At 43.9% G+C, this 13,569-nt stretch overlaps 1 protein-coding gene across 2 annotated transcripts in view; it reads right to left on the reverse strand.

Annotated features, from left to right (window-relative positions):
• The window catches only part of PDSS1 (decaprenyl diphosphate synthase subunit 1), a 299,714-nt gene that overhangs the window by 204,860 nt on the left and 81,285 nt on the right, over positions 1-13,569 (reverse strand). For both annotated transcript variants that reach the window (XM_078663430.1, XM_078663431.1), the window contains exon 4: positions 8,792-8,922. In XM_078663430.1, coding sequence (XP_078519556.1) covers positions 8,792-8,922 — 131 coding nt within the window. The remainder of the gene's footprint in view (positions 1-8,791; positions 8,923-13,569) is intronic.

Here is a 13,569-nt window from a genome sequence, read left to right on the forward strand (position 1 = left end):
GAGTTCCCCCGTTTTAGTTGGTTCGGCTGGCTGTGACTCGCGCGCCCGCGGTCCACTGCTGATGACGTCACGTGTTGCATCGCATGGTCGGTGGCGTCACTCGTGACATCACTGATGACATCTCGGGCGACATCGCTGGTGAAATACCTGATGACATCATCCTTGTGATATAGTGGCAGACCTCCTCTCACCCTAATATAACCTTTTCCTACACACATTGAAAAATAGAAACTAAAATTTTCAAAACAATTGAGATACCAATACCACTTAGAACAACCTATTCAGTAATTCCAAAATCTACATACACATCCACTCATTCACCAACAGTTCTATATAGTGACTCATACATGTACTCACTCATCATATGTACTCATACCCCAGTACATCCTGTTACACACCTACACTCAAACATCCATATACAGCTATACACACACACACCACTACACTTACTTCTACAGAAACGTTCACATACTTACTCTCTTAAACAATCACTTATAGAAACACATACTTATTTATACAGGAACTCTTCCAATCTCTCACTCTCATATATACTCACTTATATACATCAATACTCACATATACTAGTTTAAAACATATGTACTTACTCATAAAGACACTATTGAGACAGTCATTCACTCATTAACACACCCATACACACACTCATCCACCCATACAGTCCTGCACACATGCGGTCCTCAAAACACATCCAAACAGTGAGTCACTCATGCATGCATCTATGCGCTAAGTAATATCCCCCACTGAACCATACAGACACTCATACTGATACTCAAAAAAACGCACGTACTTAGCTGGCCACGGTGCTCAGTCTGTGCACATTAGGTAAATAATAAAGATATTGACTCAGTCTGACAGACAGGACTCTCATTGTTGAGTTCATCACGATTATAACACAATCATTTTAGCAGCCCAAGCCTCTGCCTGGGTAGAATGCTGACAGTGTCTCGAGCCCTCTTCGGGCTCTTGCTGCGGTTTCGGTGCTGGGCTCAGCTGGCTGCAATAGCAGCAGAGACCCCACAATTGCCTCAACTTTCTGGGCACATCGGACATACTATGGTGTCAATTGTTGTTCTTGCATATGATCATTGTTTTTGGTTTGGTTGTTGTTCCTGTACATGATTGTTGAGTTTTGCTCCCCTTGAATCACTGTACTCCATCGTCTAGCACATTCTTCGTTCACCCAGGTCTATGTTAGATTCCCCATGTTAGACTAATGTTCTGATTTGTTACCTTTGCCTCTAATTGTAAAGCGCTCTTATATCCTTCGGGATCAAGTTCTATATAAAACTTTATAAATAAAATTAAAAAATATTGAGCTGTGGACATACAAACCACAGGAAACGTAGCAGGTGAGGTTTTCTAAATGTTTGAGCACCTTTTCTCACCTCCTAGTTGAAGCACAATGATAAGAGCCAGCCTCAAAATTATGGGATTCTCTTTTTTGCTTTCTTTTTTTGGGGGGAAAAAATAACAATAAAGTTTCTTCAATCTCTGGTAGGGAATGAAATGCACTTTTTCACCCCAGTCAAATTAGTGGAGGCAAAGGTAGAATGCTCTCCAAGGTGCAGCTCAGATAGGGAATTTAGTAGTCATGATGATGTGAAGAGTTACATTTGAGGGGAGTGAAGGTCATTGTGCCACAGCTCAAGGATCTTTAATACTTCCTTTGAAACAAGTGCCTCCACTGTGAAACAAAGTGCTGGTGTGCTATAAGAAACACAACAGCGGATCCTCAGATGTTGAGTACTGGGTCGCAGTGCAGCACTAATTCGGCATAACCTTAGTGCAGCTTTTGATACTATGTAACAGGATGCCTGCAATGCTACGATCATGGAAGTTAAAATATATGGTAATGTGTTACAGTAGTGAGTATCCCATTTAACAAACTCATCACATACAGTATTTTTTTAAGCTGTTCCGATCAGAGGCAAAAGAAGTTATGTTGGCTTGTCCCTCAAGCATCAGCACTGTGCCTAACCCGGTTTAATGTTCATAGGACAACTATAATGGAGCTCATTCAGACATATGGCTTTGCTTTGGTATTTTAAAGAGTTAACACACAAATAGTTGTGCTATTCGCTCACAACTCTAAGGTTTCTATCAAGAGCCTCCAGGACTGCATGAGAGCTGTGGTAAAAATGGATGGGGATCCACTCAAAGTTGAACAACTCTAACCTGGTCACATGAGTAGTGGCTGAAAAAACTTGGCCCAGCCCCTATCCCACAAAAATCAGTACGGAATTGGAGTGCTATTGTGGCTGAGTCTATGACAACTGGTGCTCCTGTTTTAATTGTCTAAAGAGGTTACGTAAAGTGCTATGTCTGCGGTTGGAAAGTACAAAGACCATAGTCTGCACCATAATATTGTCATGGATGGACTATTGCAATGAAATTGACTTACCAAAGAAAGAAATTCAGAGGTTGGACGTTATTCAGAATGCAATGCCAAGGGTCCTATTAAGGTTGCCACCTCGCAGTTTAACGGCCCAACATCTTAGAAAGTTACAATGGCTCCTAGTCCCAGTGGGGTAGTGATAATAAACAAGGTCCTCTATTTCTTCAATCTAGATTGAAACAATATATCCCAAACAATACATTAAGGCCCTTGGACACAAGATTAATGCTGTTACCCAGATGTAGGTACTGAAAGCAAAGTGGCAAGGCTGTTCAACATTTTACCTGAGCCTTTAAAGGAGAAGGGAAATGTTCTGAAATTATGGAGAAAAAAAACCTAAGAACCTGTCTTTTAACTAAGTAATTGCGGAGTGTGGACCTGCCAAAAGAAGGGACTGTGTAAATTACACCACTGGCCCGTATGGGTTCAAGCTCAATGAAAAAGCTCTCATCATCTGCCTTCTTTAGCAGGCTCTGTCTTAGAGAGACTAGGAGAAGGGTCACTAGCCAGCCATCTTACTTGCCCATTGCAATGGTTTAATATGAGGCAAGGTTAAAAGCTCAGCTTCAGGATCCTACGCAACTAGCAATGGTCCCCCTACTGGCCTACGTTTACAGGCCTTAGCCAGGATGCCAATTGATCTCTTATATTTGTGTTCATACCTTACGCATTTGAGAACTACGAGTGGTGAGTTTTTCAAAATATATGCCCCTTTGCCACTCCTATCAGATATCCCTAATCTTAAGACATACTAGACTAGACAGGCTGCCATACAGCTCTAAGTGTCAAAAGTATACATCCTGCCAAGATGGTGAAAATCTACAGTTCATCACAAAGTAAAAAAATATATCCCCTAGTGCATCATATAATTTATAGACGGAAAGATCAACTACAGATCTTAAGTCACGTTTGGGGACCCCTCTTTGTCTGACTGTACTGGCACTACCCACGCCTCTTGACTGACCTAATCTACCAAAGGGTATACCACTGGAACCAGGGGAGCATGGCCTTGGCTTTATGGACAGTGAAATATCAACCAATGCTTGCTCTATCTTTCCAAAATTACCCCTTGTCCTACCATCTCCCATATCAATATCTTCATTCTCCTCATCTATTTGTTACCCTCCCAGCTCTGTCACAACGTCTTAACCAGGGTCACTGAAATTATGTGATTCTATGTCATTTTCTGCATCTAGATTTACAGCTGATGTCACATATATCAGCAACTGCTACATACATTTGCAGATTTCAATAAAAACAAATAGTTTCTAGCTCAAACGTTATAAAAAAATAAAGTGTCACAGGGGATGCTTTGTAGTGGTAGATCCTTTGCAAAATGTAACTGGTCGCCTTTCAGTTGCTAATTGCGTTTAAGGGTTAAACTGATGCAAATTCCGCAAAACTTTTGCCCACTGTTAGAAATGGGGTTTCTGGTTGGCTAGGGTATGCACCTAAGCCAGGCAGAACCCACCACTCTAGTCAGGGCAAGGGAGTTACACACCAACGATAACCCCTGCTCACGCCCTTGGTAGCTTGGCAGAGCAGTCAGGCATATCCCTGAAGCAATGTGTAAAGCGTTTGCGAAACAAACAAAAACACACGCTTATATAAAAATACTCTTTGTATTGCACATGAAAAACGTTAGACCATAATAACATAAATCATTGTGGCACTAGGCACTTGTCATGACATCAGACAGGTTCATAAATCACTTGGCCAATCGGGCCACTGTTATAACATTACAATTGGGTGCAAGCAAGAAAACACTTGTAAGTTGCGCACGTTATGAAAGCACCACTACGTCATGAAACACCTCACCCCCTAGTAAGGCCATAAACACATGAAACAAATTGTACGTACGATGCAACCTTGACAATGTTACACAAGATTCATAATCACTTCAGGGCAAGGATATGAGGTCATTAGAATTAGGTATGAACACGTTACCAGACCAAGAGCCCACCTGCGATCATAATATAAATTATAAGGTAACTCTGTTTGTCCCATGTAGGTTCCTGTGCCCCCCCCCACCCCCCCCCACTACAACAAGAAATGTTGTGATTACAGAGAGCTTTCTCAGCTTGTGAACCGGGCCCTCAGTCAAGGTTCTCTCCCTGCCCCCCCCCCTCCTGTTGTACAGAAAAAAAAACAAATTCTCCCGCACCCAGTATATGCCTGACAAGCAGGCAACTGCTGGGTGGTTTGCCAGTATCCCGCCACTTCCCAACAAGCCCTACTGCCATTGCAGCCCTCCGGGGCCATGCAGATGGCTGTAGGAAATGCGCATGTAGACGGCCTCACCTTAACAATCCTGGCGAAGCGCCGTTAAAGTGTAGCTCCCACGGTCCGACTGCTAAGGCCCCGGGAACGCTGGACTCTGCTATAGGGAGGGCCATTGGCACTCTGAGCCCTGCTCCGCTCCGGAGTGCCTTTCTCCGACCATGCTCCTCCTGGGCCGCACTGAAAGAACCAGGTCAGAGTCTGGAACCAGCTGCTGATGCACATGTTAGATCATGGAGCCTTTCCTCGGCAGGGACCCAGTGCTCGCCTCGCGATGGGTTGCATCAACACGACTAGGAGCAATCTCACTCCCAGATTGGAGCACACTGCTACCAGACTCACGAGGTGGAAGCACAGCTTTCAACATGCACTGCTTCAAATTACCCAAGGCAAGCCACACAGCCCTGGGAAATCACTGCGGGGGCAAGCCACCGGGCACAGGCAGGCCAGCAGAGGGGTCCAGGCCACAACGATGTCAGTCCTTCTCTTCAATCAGCAGGCAGTAGGTCAGCACTCTGAGTAATCCAGTCCCATGGCGGTTGCTCCTGGCAAGGTACAGCCTGTAGAGAGCAGCACCTAGTTACAAGTCCCACACAGTGTCTTCTTTTCCTCATGAGGTCACAGCCCCTATACTTATAGTGCCAATGTCTTTGTTCTGGGGGGCACTTCAAACACTATATTGAAGTGCACAACACCCCCATTCATATTTCTAGTCCAGGTCCCAGACACACCACCCTGCCCATAGGACTAGCTAGGGCCTACCTTAGGGGTGACATATGTAGTAAAAGGGAGTTTGGACGTGACAACCACTTGCCATCTCATGTCACTGTGGAAGTAAACTGCGGATGCAGTCCCTGCAGCAGCCTAAGACAGGTTTGAAAGGCTACTTCGGGGGTGGGGCAAGCAGCGCTGCAAGCCCACCAGTAGCATTTAATTTACAGGCCCCAAGTATATGGGATACCACTGTACAAGGGACTTGCAGGTAAATTAAATATCCCAAACTGGTGTAGACCAATCTTACCAAGTGCACCAGAGAGAGCACATATACTTTAGTACTGATCACTAGTGATAAAGTGCCCAGTCAGAAAACCACCAACAGCAGGTCAGAAAAAATTACAGGAGGAAGGCAACAAGTTCTGGGATGACCCTGCAAAAAGGGCCATGTCCAACACCTACACAGTATCACAATGACAAAACAGCATAATACTAGAGCCACAGAATTGGCCTAATTATGACGCTTAATTTGCCTTTACTTGCAGCATTATTTAGCGAACCCTGACATATACTTAGATCTACCACTTATGCATAATTTGATGGGCCTTCGTACAAGCCATTTTCTCATCTTTCAGATTAGTCAGTTATATTTACGATGCTTTATTTAATAGGTGATATATTTCTCCTATTTGGACATACTATAATATTTTGGAACAGGTGTTGTTGATCTTGTAGGAATGCAATTGTGCTAGACAGTTTTGGTTCATGAATAATCAAGCAAAATGATCCAAGATTCGAAGTATTCAAAGTATTTTTGATTATGCGGAGGATGGCTCCTAAATATTTATTCACAAGCTCTACTCCTGGGTTGGATACAGAAAACTTTGATTGGGTTAATTATTATAAATCAAGAGACTATCACTGTGCAAATAAGCCTTGGAGAAACTCATCGTACCACGCGTATCAATGTGGTAATGTATTGAAATGACACTCAAGGTATTATTTTGAAGTCAAACCCAAAAATCAAGGACCACTTTACCACGATACAATAACCAAGAAAATTCATGATAATGATTTTTCAAAGTGAAAGTACATGAAGAGAAAGACTACAACAGCTGGTGTAGGAGAAATGTCGTGGTAGAACCATTAAGGAGAAACAATATTGCTATAACGTGTGCATAATAAGATTTATTATGCATAATACCCCAGTTAAATGCTTAGTAACCACTAAAAAAAGAACATTAAGTGTAATTGATACTAAGAAATCAGATTGGGCAAATATGTGTATTAGCTCATTAAAATGAGAACTTAAAAAAAATGGGAGAAGGGTAGAGCGAACAGTGAAGGGATGTAAGATAGAAGAATAGGATTGTGAAAGTATTTTGATAGCCAGGGACTACATCCAGACAAGAGTATCCCAAAATCAGAATAAGCATTGGAAAAGCCAATGCGAGAGCTATTGTCAATGTCTTTTAGCTATGTTATACAGCAAAGCAATTGCTGTGCAAAACGCCTGAAAGTTAAGAAAAAAATTACTGATGCAGCCAGCGGGTGGGACTGGTCAAGGAAGCAACAACGCGGGTGGGGAGGTACATGACACAGGGCAAGCAAGTAACAACGTGGAAGGGGGCTGTGGGATGAGGCACGTAACGTGGGAGGGGGCGAGTGTGACAGGGCAAGTAACAATGCATGGGATGGCACAAGCAAGCAACAATGTGGGGTGTGGGGCAGGAGCACTCTTTTGAAGTGCTGAAACCAAAAAAAATTGTTCCTAAAGCGCAAGCGGTGATAGGGCACTGTGCAAGGAAACAATACTTGGGCCATACTCCAGAGGAGGGACAAAACACACAAAGAGAGAGTAAAGCTGGCACGCGATGACCAAAAAGAAGCAAGGAAATCATAGTAACGATGAAGCCAACCAATGTTAAGCAACTGGTGGCTGTAACTAAACTAAGTAAACAAATGTCTTTCAAGCGACAGCGCATGCACTGTCTCAGGCAAGACTCAACAAGCATTTGCAATGCAATAGGTCTTGCATTACTGATATTTTGAGGTATTGGCTTTGCAAATAATAACGCAACGCCAATAGCTCATACTTTCAGTAATACGAGACCTAGTGCATATCAAATGCTTGCATAGTGAGCCAGGAACCAGAATTGTATGTCTCAGTGCAGTACTGCAAGCTGCTCCAAGAGGTCCCTACTAAACAAGGCACCAGCACTGCATGTCTAGGTGCAGTACCACAAACTGCTCCTTGAGGTCCCTAGTAAGCAAGGCACTAGCACTGCATGTCTAGGTGCAGTACCACCAGCTGCTCCTAGAAGTCCTTAGTGATCAAGGAACCAGCACTGCAGGTCTAGGTGCAGCACAGCAAGCTGCTCCTAGAGGTTCTTAGTGAGCAAGGCAACAGCACTGCATGTCTACTAAGTTGGAGTTAGTGGCATTATAAATTGCAATGCATTTTTACCTAGTCATGTTGTAGGGTGCAGTACCATATGTGGCCAAAAGGGGACCTCTTTTGGTCACATTTGGTACTGCATCCTGCAGAAGATATGATAAATCCATCCTAACCATAATGCATTGCATGCAAGACAGTACCACAAGTACATTCAAATAGCTAAGTCCATATATAAAATTAGTAGCTTTGAAATGCGACAAAATAATTATTACATTAATATTGGTTTAGGTTGGACCCTGTGTGGAACTGATGAAGGGAAATTTATAGACTGTCTCATATAAATGTGAGATGTTCTAGCGAGTAAAGTAACCACTGCCAGCCTAGCTTAGGACCAAGTGTGTGTCCTGCCTGAAGCCTTTTAAGAAAATAGTGCCTTGAGGCTGTAATTAAATCCTAGGGAGTAACAACACATGTAACATGGGATATCCTCATGGGAGGTTACAAGAAAAGACAAGGCGGTACTAAGGAGGGACTACTAAGCCTACTGACCAATGAAAAGCCACCATTTACAGAGGACAGGGCCAGGAGCCAATTAAAAACATGGTCGGGAAGTGGCCGGAGCTTTATGCCCATATCCTAAATACAGCATGTCTCCAAGAGACAGCGCAAGCGCTGCCTGGGCAAGACCTAAAACAGAGTTTAAAACGAGTTAAAAAAAAAAAAGGTTGATGAAATGAGTTACCTGGGTTACCCTATACAATGAAATGTAGCACCAAAAAAAAGTCTGAGGGCATCAGGATTTTTGTTTTTTTATTATAACACATTCAATACCAATAAAAGCATTTGTGTTGTGTTTAGTTTATTTAGTGGCCATTGCATGTTCTTGATTTTAGCATTCTTTATTTTTACATATGTTCTTTTCAGGCAAAAAATATGGCAAGGAGACCACACCAGTCTATGTAGATGCACCTAAATCAGGCACTTACCGGCTATTATTATAGTGAGCATTGCAAGCACGAGCCATCAGAACCACAACTACTGGCCGAAGAGCTTTCCCTCGTCCATCAAAATAATATTCACACATTTCTCTCAGTTCTGTTGTTGAAACCAACAATTCCTAAAAACAAAAAGGGAAAAATGTACGTCTGTTAATGCTGCACATAATAATTATCCAATCACATGGTATTATTTGAATTCATTCCACTCAAATTTTATTTTGGGTGAAATGATCTCTTGCGCTCCAATTCTTATAATGAAAATAATCAACAATTAATATTTTATTGCGTACATGCAATTAAGGACTATAGGCAAGCCAGAACATATGATCAAAGAGGAAGCAAATGGGCCAGTAAAGATGAATGGTGACTAGGCAACTGGGGGCTGGGTATTGGTTGTTTAAATATATTCACCCGGTACAACTACACTCCTAGACAAGGGATTTCTGCCCCTACCAATTCAATCAACCTCTACATCTGTAGTTCTGAATTTTCCCCAAAGGTGTATCCACAGGCTATTTTCTGCAGTCCCCCTTATTGAGTTCCTTTTTCTTTTACTCATTTAATGTCCACCTCATCGTTATTTTCTTCTCGGTCTGTGTTTCCAGACTCCTTTGCACATTCTGCACAGCTACATTTCCACACTAGTAACTCCCAGGTTGGAGACTGAAAATCGGATTGGAGAGAGGAGAGTCTAAGATTGGAGATGCTTGCTGCCAGTCCTGAAAGTAATTTTTTGGTTTGCTAGCATTGTATAGTGTTCACCCTCCACAAGGCCTACCATCCCACTTCAAGCCGACAGCCTTGAAGACAGACGTGTGCTTTGCTAGCACTGCACAGTACCAGCTTTTGATAGTTTTACTCTGCAAGCCTTGTGCACGGCCAGCCATATGCTGAAGGTTAGGTTTGTGCACTAAGATCCCTACACCGTGACTGCTGGCCCTAAGTAGAGGTAGAACTGCAGGCTGCCTTACACCCTCCCACACTGCTGAGTGGAAATGAAAAGGATTTTCACACAAAGCAGCAAGTCTCCTTCTAATATTCTAAAATAGGTCTTTGTGCTGTTATAGGGATGATGATGAGGTTCGATATGCACCAGCTGCAGTACTGTTAAGGCATTTGTACTATCCTTTTAAAATAAATAACTGATGACATTTGGAGCCACAATACTTCAACTTTCGCCTTTCCAGATACCACCCCCCCATACCTCCCAATACCACGAATTCCACAGTGCATTTAGGATGGTCTCGCCCAGTTTTCTTACCCCCTTCACGCCATTTTTATTTCCTTCTCTCTCAACCACACTTCAATTAGAACATTCTCCTCTGGGCCCTTTTCCCCTCTCCCAGATGCACTTACTGGGCTAGCAATATGGGGGTTTTAAAAAAATACACATTTTATTTTGGGGTTTTGCAGCGTGCCAGTAACCTCCCTAGGGTTGCTTCGGAGCACTTAGAGTAAATGGTGTATATAGTGTACTACTTCCTTCCTGGTTCATTCCTGGAATGGTACAAAAGGGGGTGGTGATGGACGGAGCATCTGAACCAATCAAACACTCACACCCAGTCAAAAGATCTGGGCTTGATCCATCCGCGTTCTTTAGCCCACTCTCCCACCCCAGTTTTGTATCGCTTCATTCCTTGAATGGGCAGGGCTGCGAGGCATGCAATGCTTGTGGCCGCATGGGGTGCACAGCTCATTTCCAGCATAGAATGGGATGTGCATCTGAGCAATCAGGCAGTCACCTAACAAATTCCCATCTCTCTCTCTCTCCGTTTACTATTAGACGCCCCCCCAGGTACACACTGCATGATTGGGGACGCTGAATGCCTGACATTTTTTAAATCTATAGCATAATCTGTTTTTTTTTTTTAATCTTCCTAACCTTTTTAGAGATTGTTGGTGGACCATCATCTAAAACATCGTTAAATATGCAATGGTGCAGTGGAGGGGTTGTGTCTTGTGGCCCTTAATTGGGATTTGAATTAGCCTCCAAAAAGAGTTCAAGAAACAAAATGTGTGTTTGTTTACGGGTTAGAGAGTCACATTAACGAGCAGGGAAGAAAAGTCAGAGAAGATTCCTATTATTTGGAGGAGTTTTTCGTAGGCTCTGGTAACTCTCGACTCTGCGTCAAGTGTGACAAAGACATTCAGTGACCAGAGAGCAGGGCCATTGGTGCACTGGAGATGCTCACATGAAGGATCTCATAGTTTTAGGAAGGCCCTTCAATGATGTCATGGTCCCCGCAAATAATCTGGCAAATGCACCTCAGAGAAGACTGAGAAGCCCGCAATTTAGGTGGAGGACATACAAGTGAAACGTATCATACCACCATCCACTGCAGATAATTATTCAAGTGTTTGAAGTTAAAACACGGTAGTAGTATAAAAAATGCTTCAAGTGGTTTAGAAGGGGGTGGTAATGGACGGAGCATCTGAACCAATCAGACACTCACACCCAGTCAAAAGATCTGGGTTTAATCCATCACCGTTCTTTAGCCCACTCTGCCACCCCAGTTCAGACATGGCTATATGCAAATCAGTCGGACCCTGTACCTCATAAAGTAAAGTAAAGTCCACATTTGTAAAGCGCACAATCACCCGTAAGGGTCTCTAGGCGCTGGGGGCCGTCGGGAAGATTAAGCGAGCTATTGCCCAGAGTCACATGGTGCTGGGCTAACCTGCCGCCGGAGCCGGGGATCGAACCGTGGTCCCCAGATTCCAGCGTCAGTCGCCCTGGCCGCGGCGCCACACATCATGGGAACAGTCCAGCCCGAACTGCCAAACCATGCCTTCCCTGGAAACAAGCTTCCGAGGACCGGTTTCTGGCATTACAGCCGTCTTCAGCCCGGCTTGCTTGAATCCAGTGGCAAAGTGAGCAAGGGTCTCACATCTGAGCATACCCTGCCACACTTATGGGGGCCAAAAGCAGTACAAAAGGGGGTGGTAATGGATGGAGCATCTGAACCAATCAAACACTCACACCCAGTCAAAAGATCTGGGTTTAATCCATCACCGTTCTTTAGCCCACTCTGCCACCCCAGTTCAGACATGGCTACATGCAAATCAGTCTGACCCTGTGCCTCATGGGAACAGTCCAGCCCGAACTGCCAAGCCATGCCTTCCCTGGATCGGAAACAAGCTTCCGAGGACTGGTTTCTTGCATTACAGCAGTCTTCAGCCCGGCTTGCTTGAATCCAGTGGCAAAGTGAGCAAGGGACTCACGTCTGAGCATACCCTGCCACACTTATGGCGACCAAAAGCGGTACAAAAAGGGGGGGGGGGGGGTAAATGGACGGAGCATCTGAATCAATCAAACACTCGCACCCAGTCAAAAGATCTGGGTTTAATCCATCACCACGATGGATTTAGGCCCAGATCTCTGTACTGGGGTGAATGTATGACATTGTTCTGCATTCTGTCCATCAATTGTTGTTTTTGCATTTGTCACCCCAGTGGGATGGGTATGCTCAGACGTGAGTCCCATGCTCTCCACACCACCGGAGTCAAGCTATCCAGGCTGATGAAGACTGATAGCCAGAAACCGGTCCTTGGATGCTTGATTTCGGTCCAAGAAAGACATGGATTGGCAGTTCGGGCTGGACTGTTCCCATGAGGCACAGGGTCAAGGCTGATTTGCATATGGCCATGTCTGACCTGGGGTGGTGTTGAGTGCAAAAAAACGATGGATTTAGGCCCAGATCTCTGTACTGGGGTGAATGTATGACATTGTTCTGCATTCTGTCCATCAATTGTTGTTTTTGCATCAAGTGGTTTAGGATATGTTTTGTCCCAAGATTTTTTTTTTTTTTTTTTTTTTTAAAAAGGTGCCCAAAGCGTTCTCCAGATACCTTCTGAGTGCACCACAAGAAGCTCACAGAAAAATGTGTGAGCGGCACTTTGAAGTATTTTTGTTTTGTAATTCTTTTTTACGAAGCAGTTATTCGAGGTCAACAAAACATTGCACACCATCAGATGAAAACCATTCTCGTGAGGGGTCTACTGTCAGTTCAGAAGCGTGTTCAACAACACAGGAGTGAGAATGGACCACCCCCTCCCTCTTTCACATCTCACCCTCCCTCATTGGACCACCTGTACCACAGCCAGAACCTTGAAGTATTTTTAGCTGAACAATAAAAATTGTAAGATTGTGCGTTTTTGTTTTTTTAACTGGGTCCTCATTTTATTAACAGAAGTGTACAAATACACACAATGCCCCCCAGCCCTCCATTTTGTTGCTGCTCCCTCCTTCCCCACACACTGCTTATGTTGCTTGACCACTCCGCCCTCCCCATGTATATTGTGTTGATACCCCCTCGTCCCCTACGGTTCACCAAACGTCCCGTCCCCCACCAAAAACATCAAACAAAGCCAAATAGTTCTCGCGGATGATGTGCAATGTGGTTTTAGGGATAAAAAGCACTTTGGCCGTGCCACAGTGGTTTTTTTGTTTTTTAACTTTAAGCCATGTTGTACAGCAGTCCGGGCTCCTGTGCAACATGTCTAAAACAACATTGATAACACCCACATTGGCAAAACCGAGTGGCTTTGCCAACGCTTGTTTTATTTGTGCCTGGCTACTTTATTTGGGCATTTTCATTAATGAAACTTATGTGCAGCAGGAGAGCTTGCTTATCCCACAAAACCGTACATTACTTTACTGCTGTCTTCCTTCAGCAGTTAACTTACATCCTTGTGGTAAGCCATTATGGATGGTGTTGGTTAAAAAAAAAATCCTGCGCTTTATATGTATAAAAAAACCTCCAGAC

This window comes from Lissotriton helveticus, chromosome 10 (genome assembly GCF_964261635.1).
Source record: "Lissotriton helveticus chromosome 10, aLisHel1.1, whole genome shotgun sequence".
Taxonomy (NCBI): domain Eukaryota; kingdom Metazoa; phylum Chordata; class Amphibia; order Caudata; family Salamandridae; genus Lissotriton; species Lissotriton helveticus.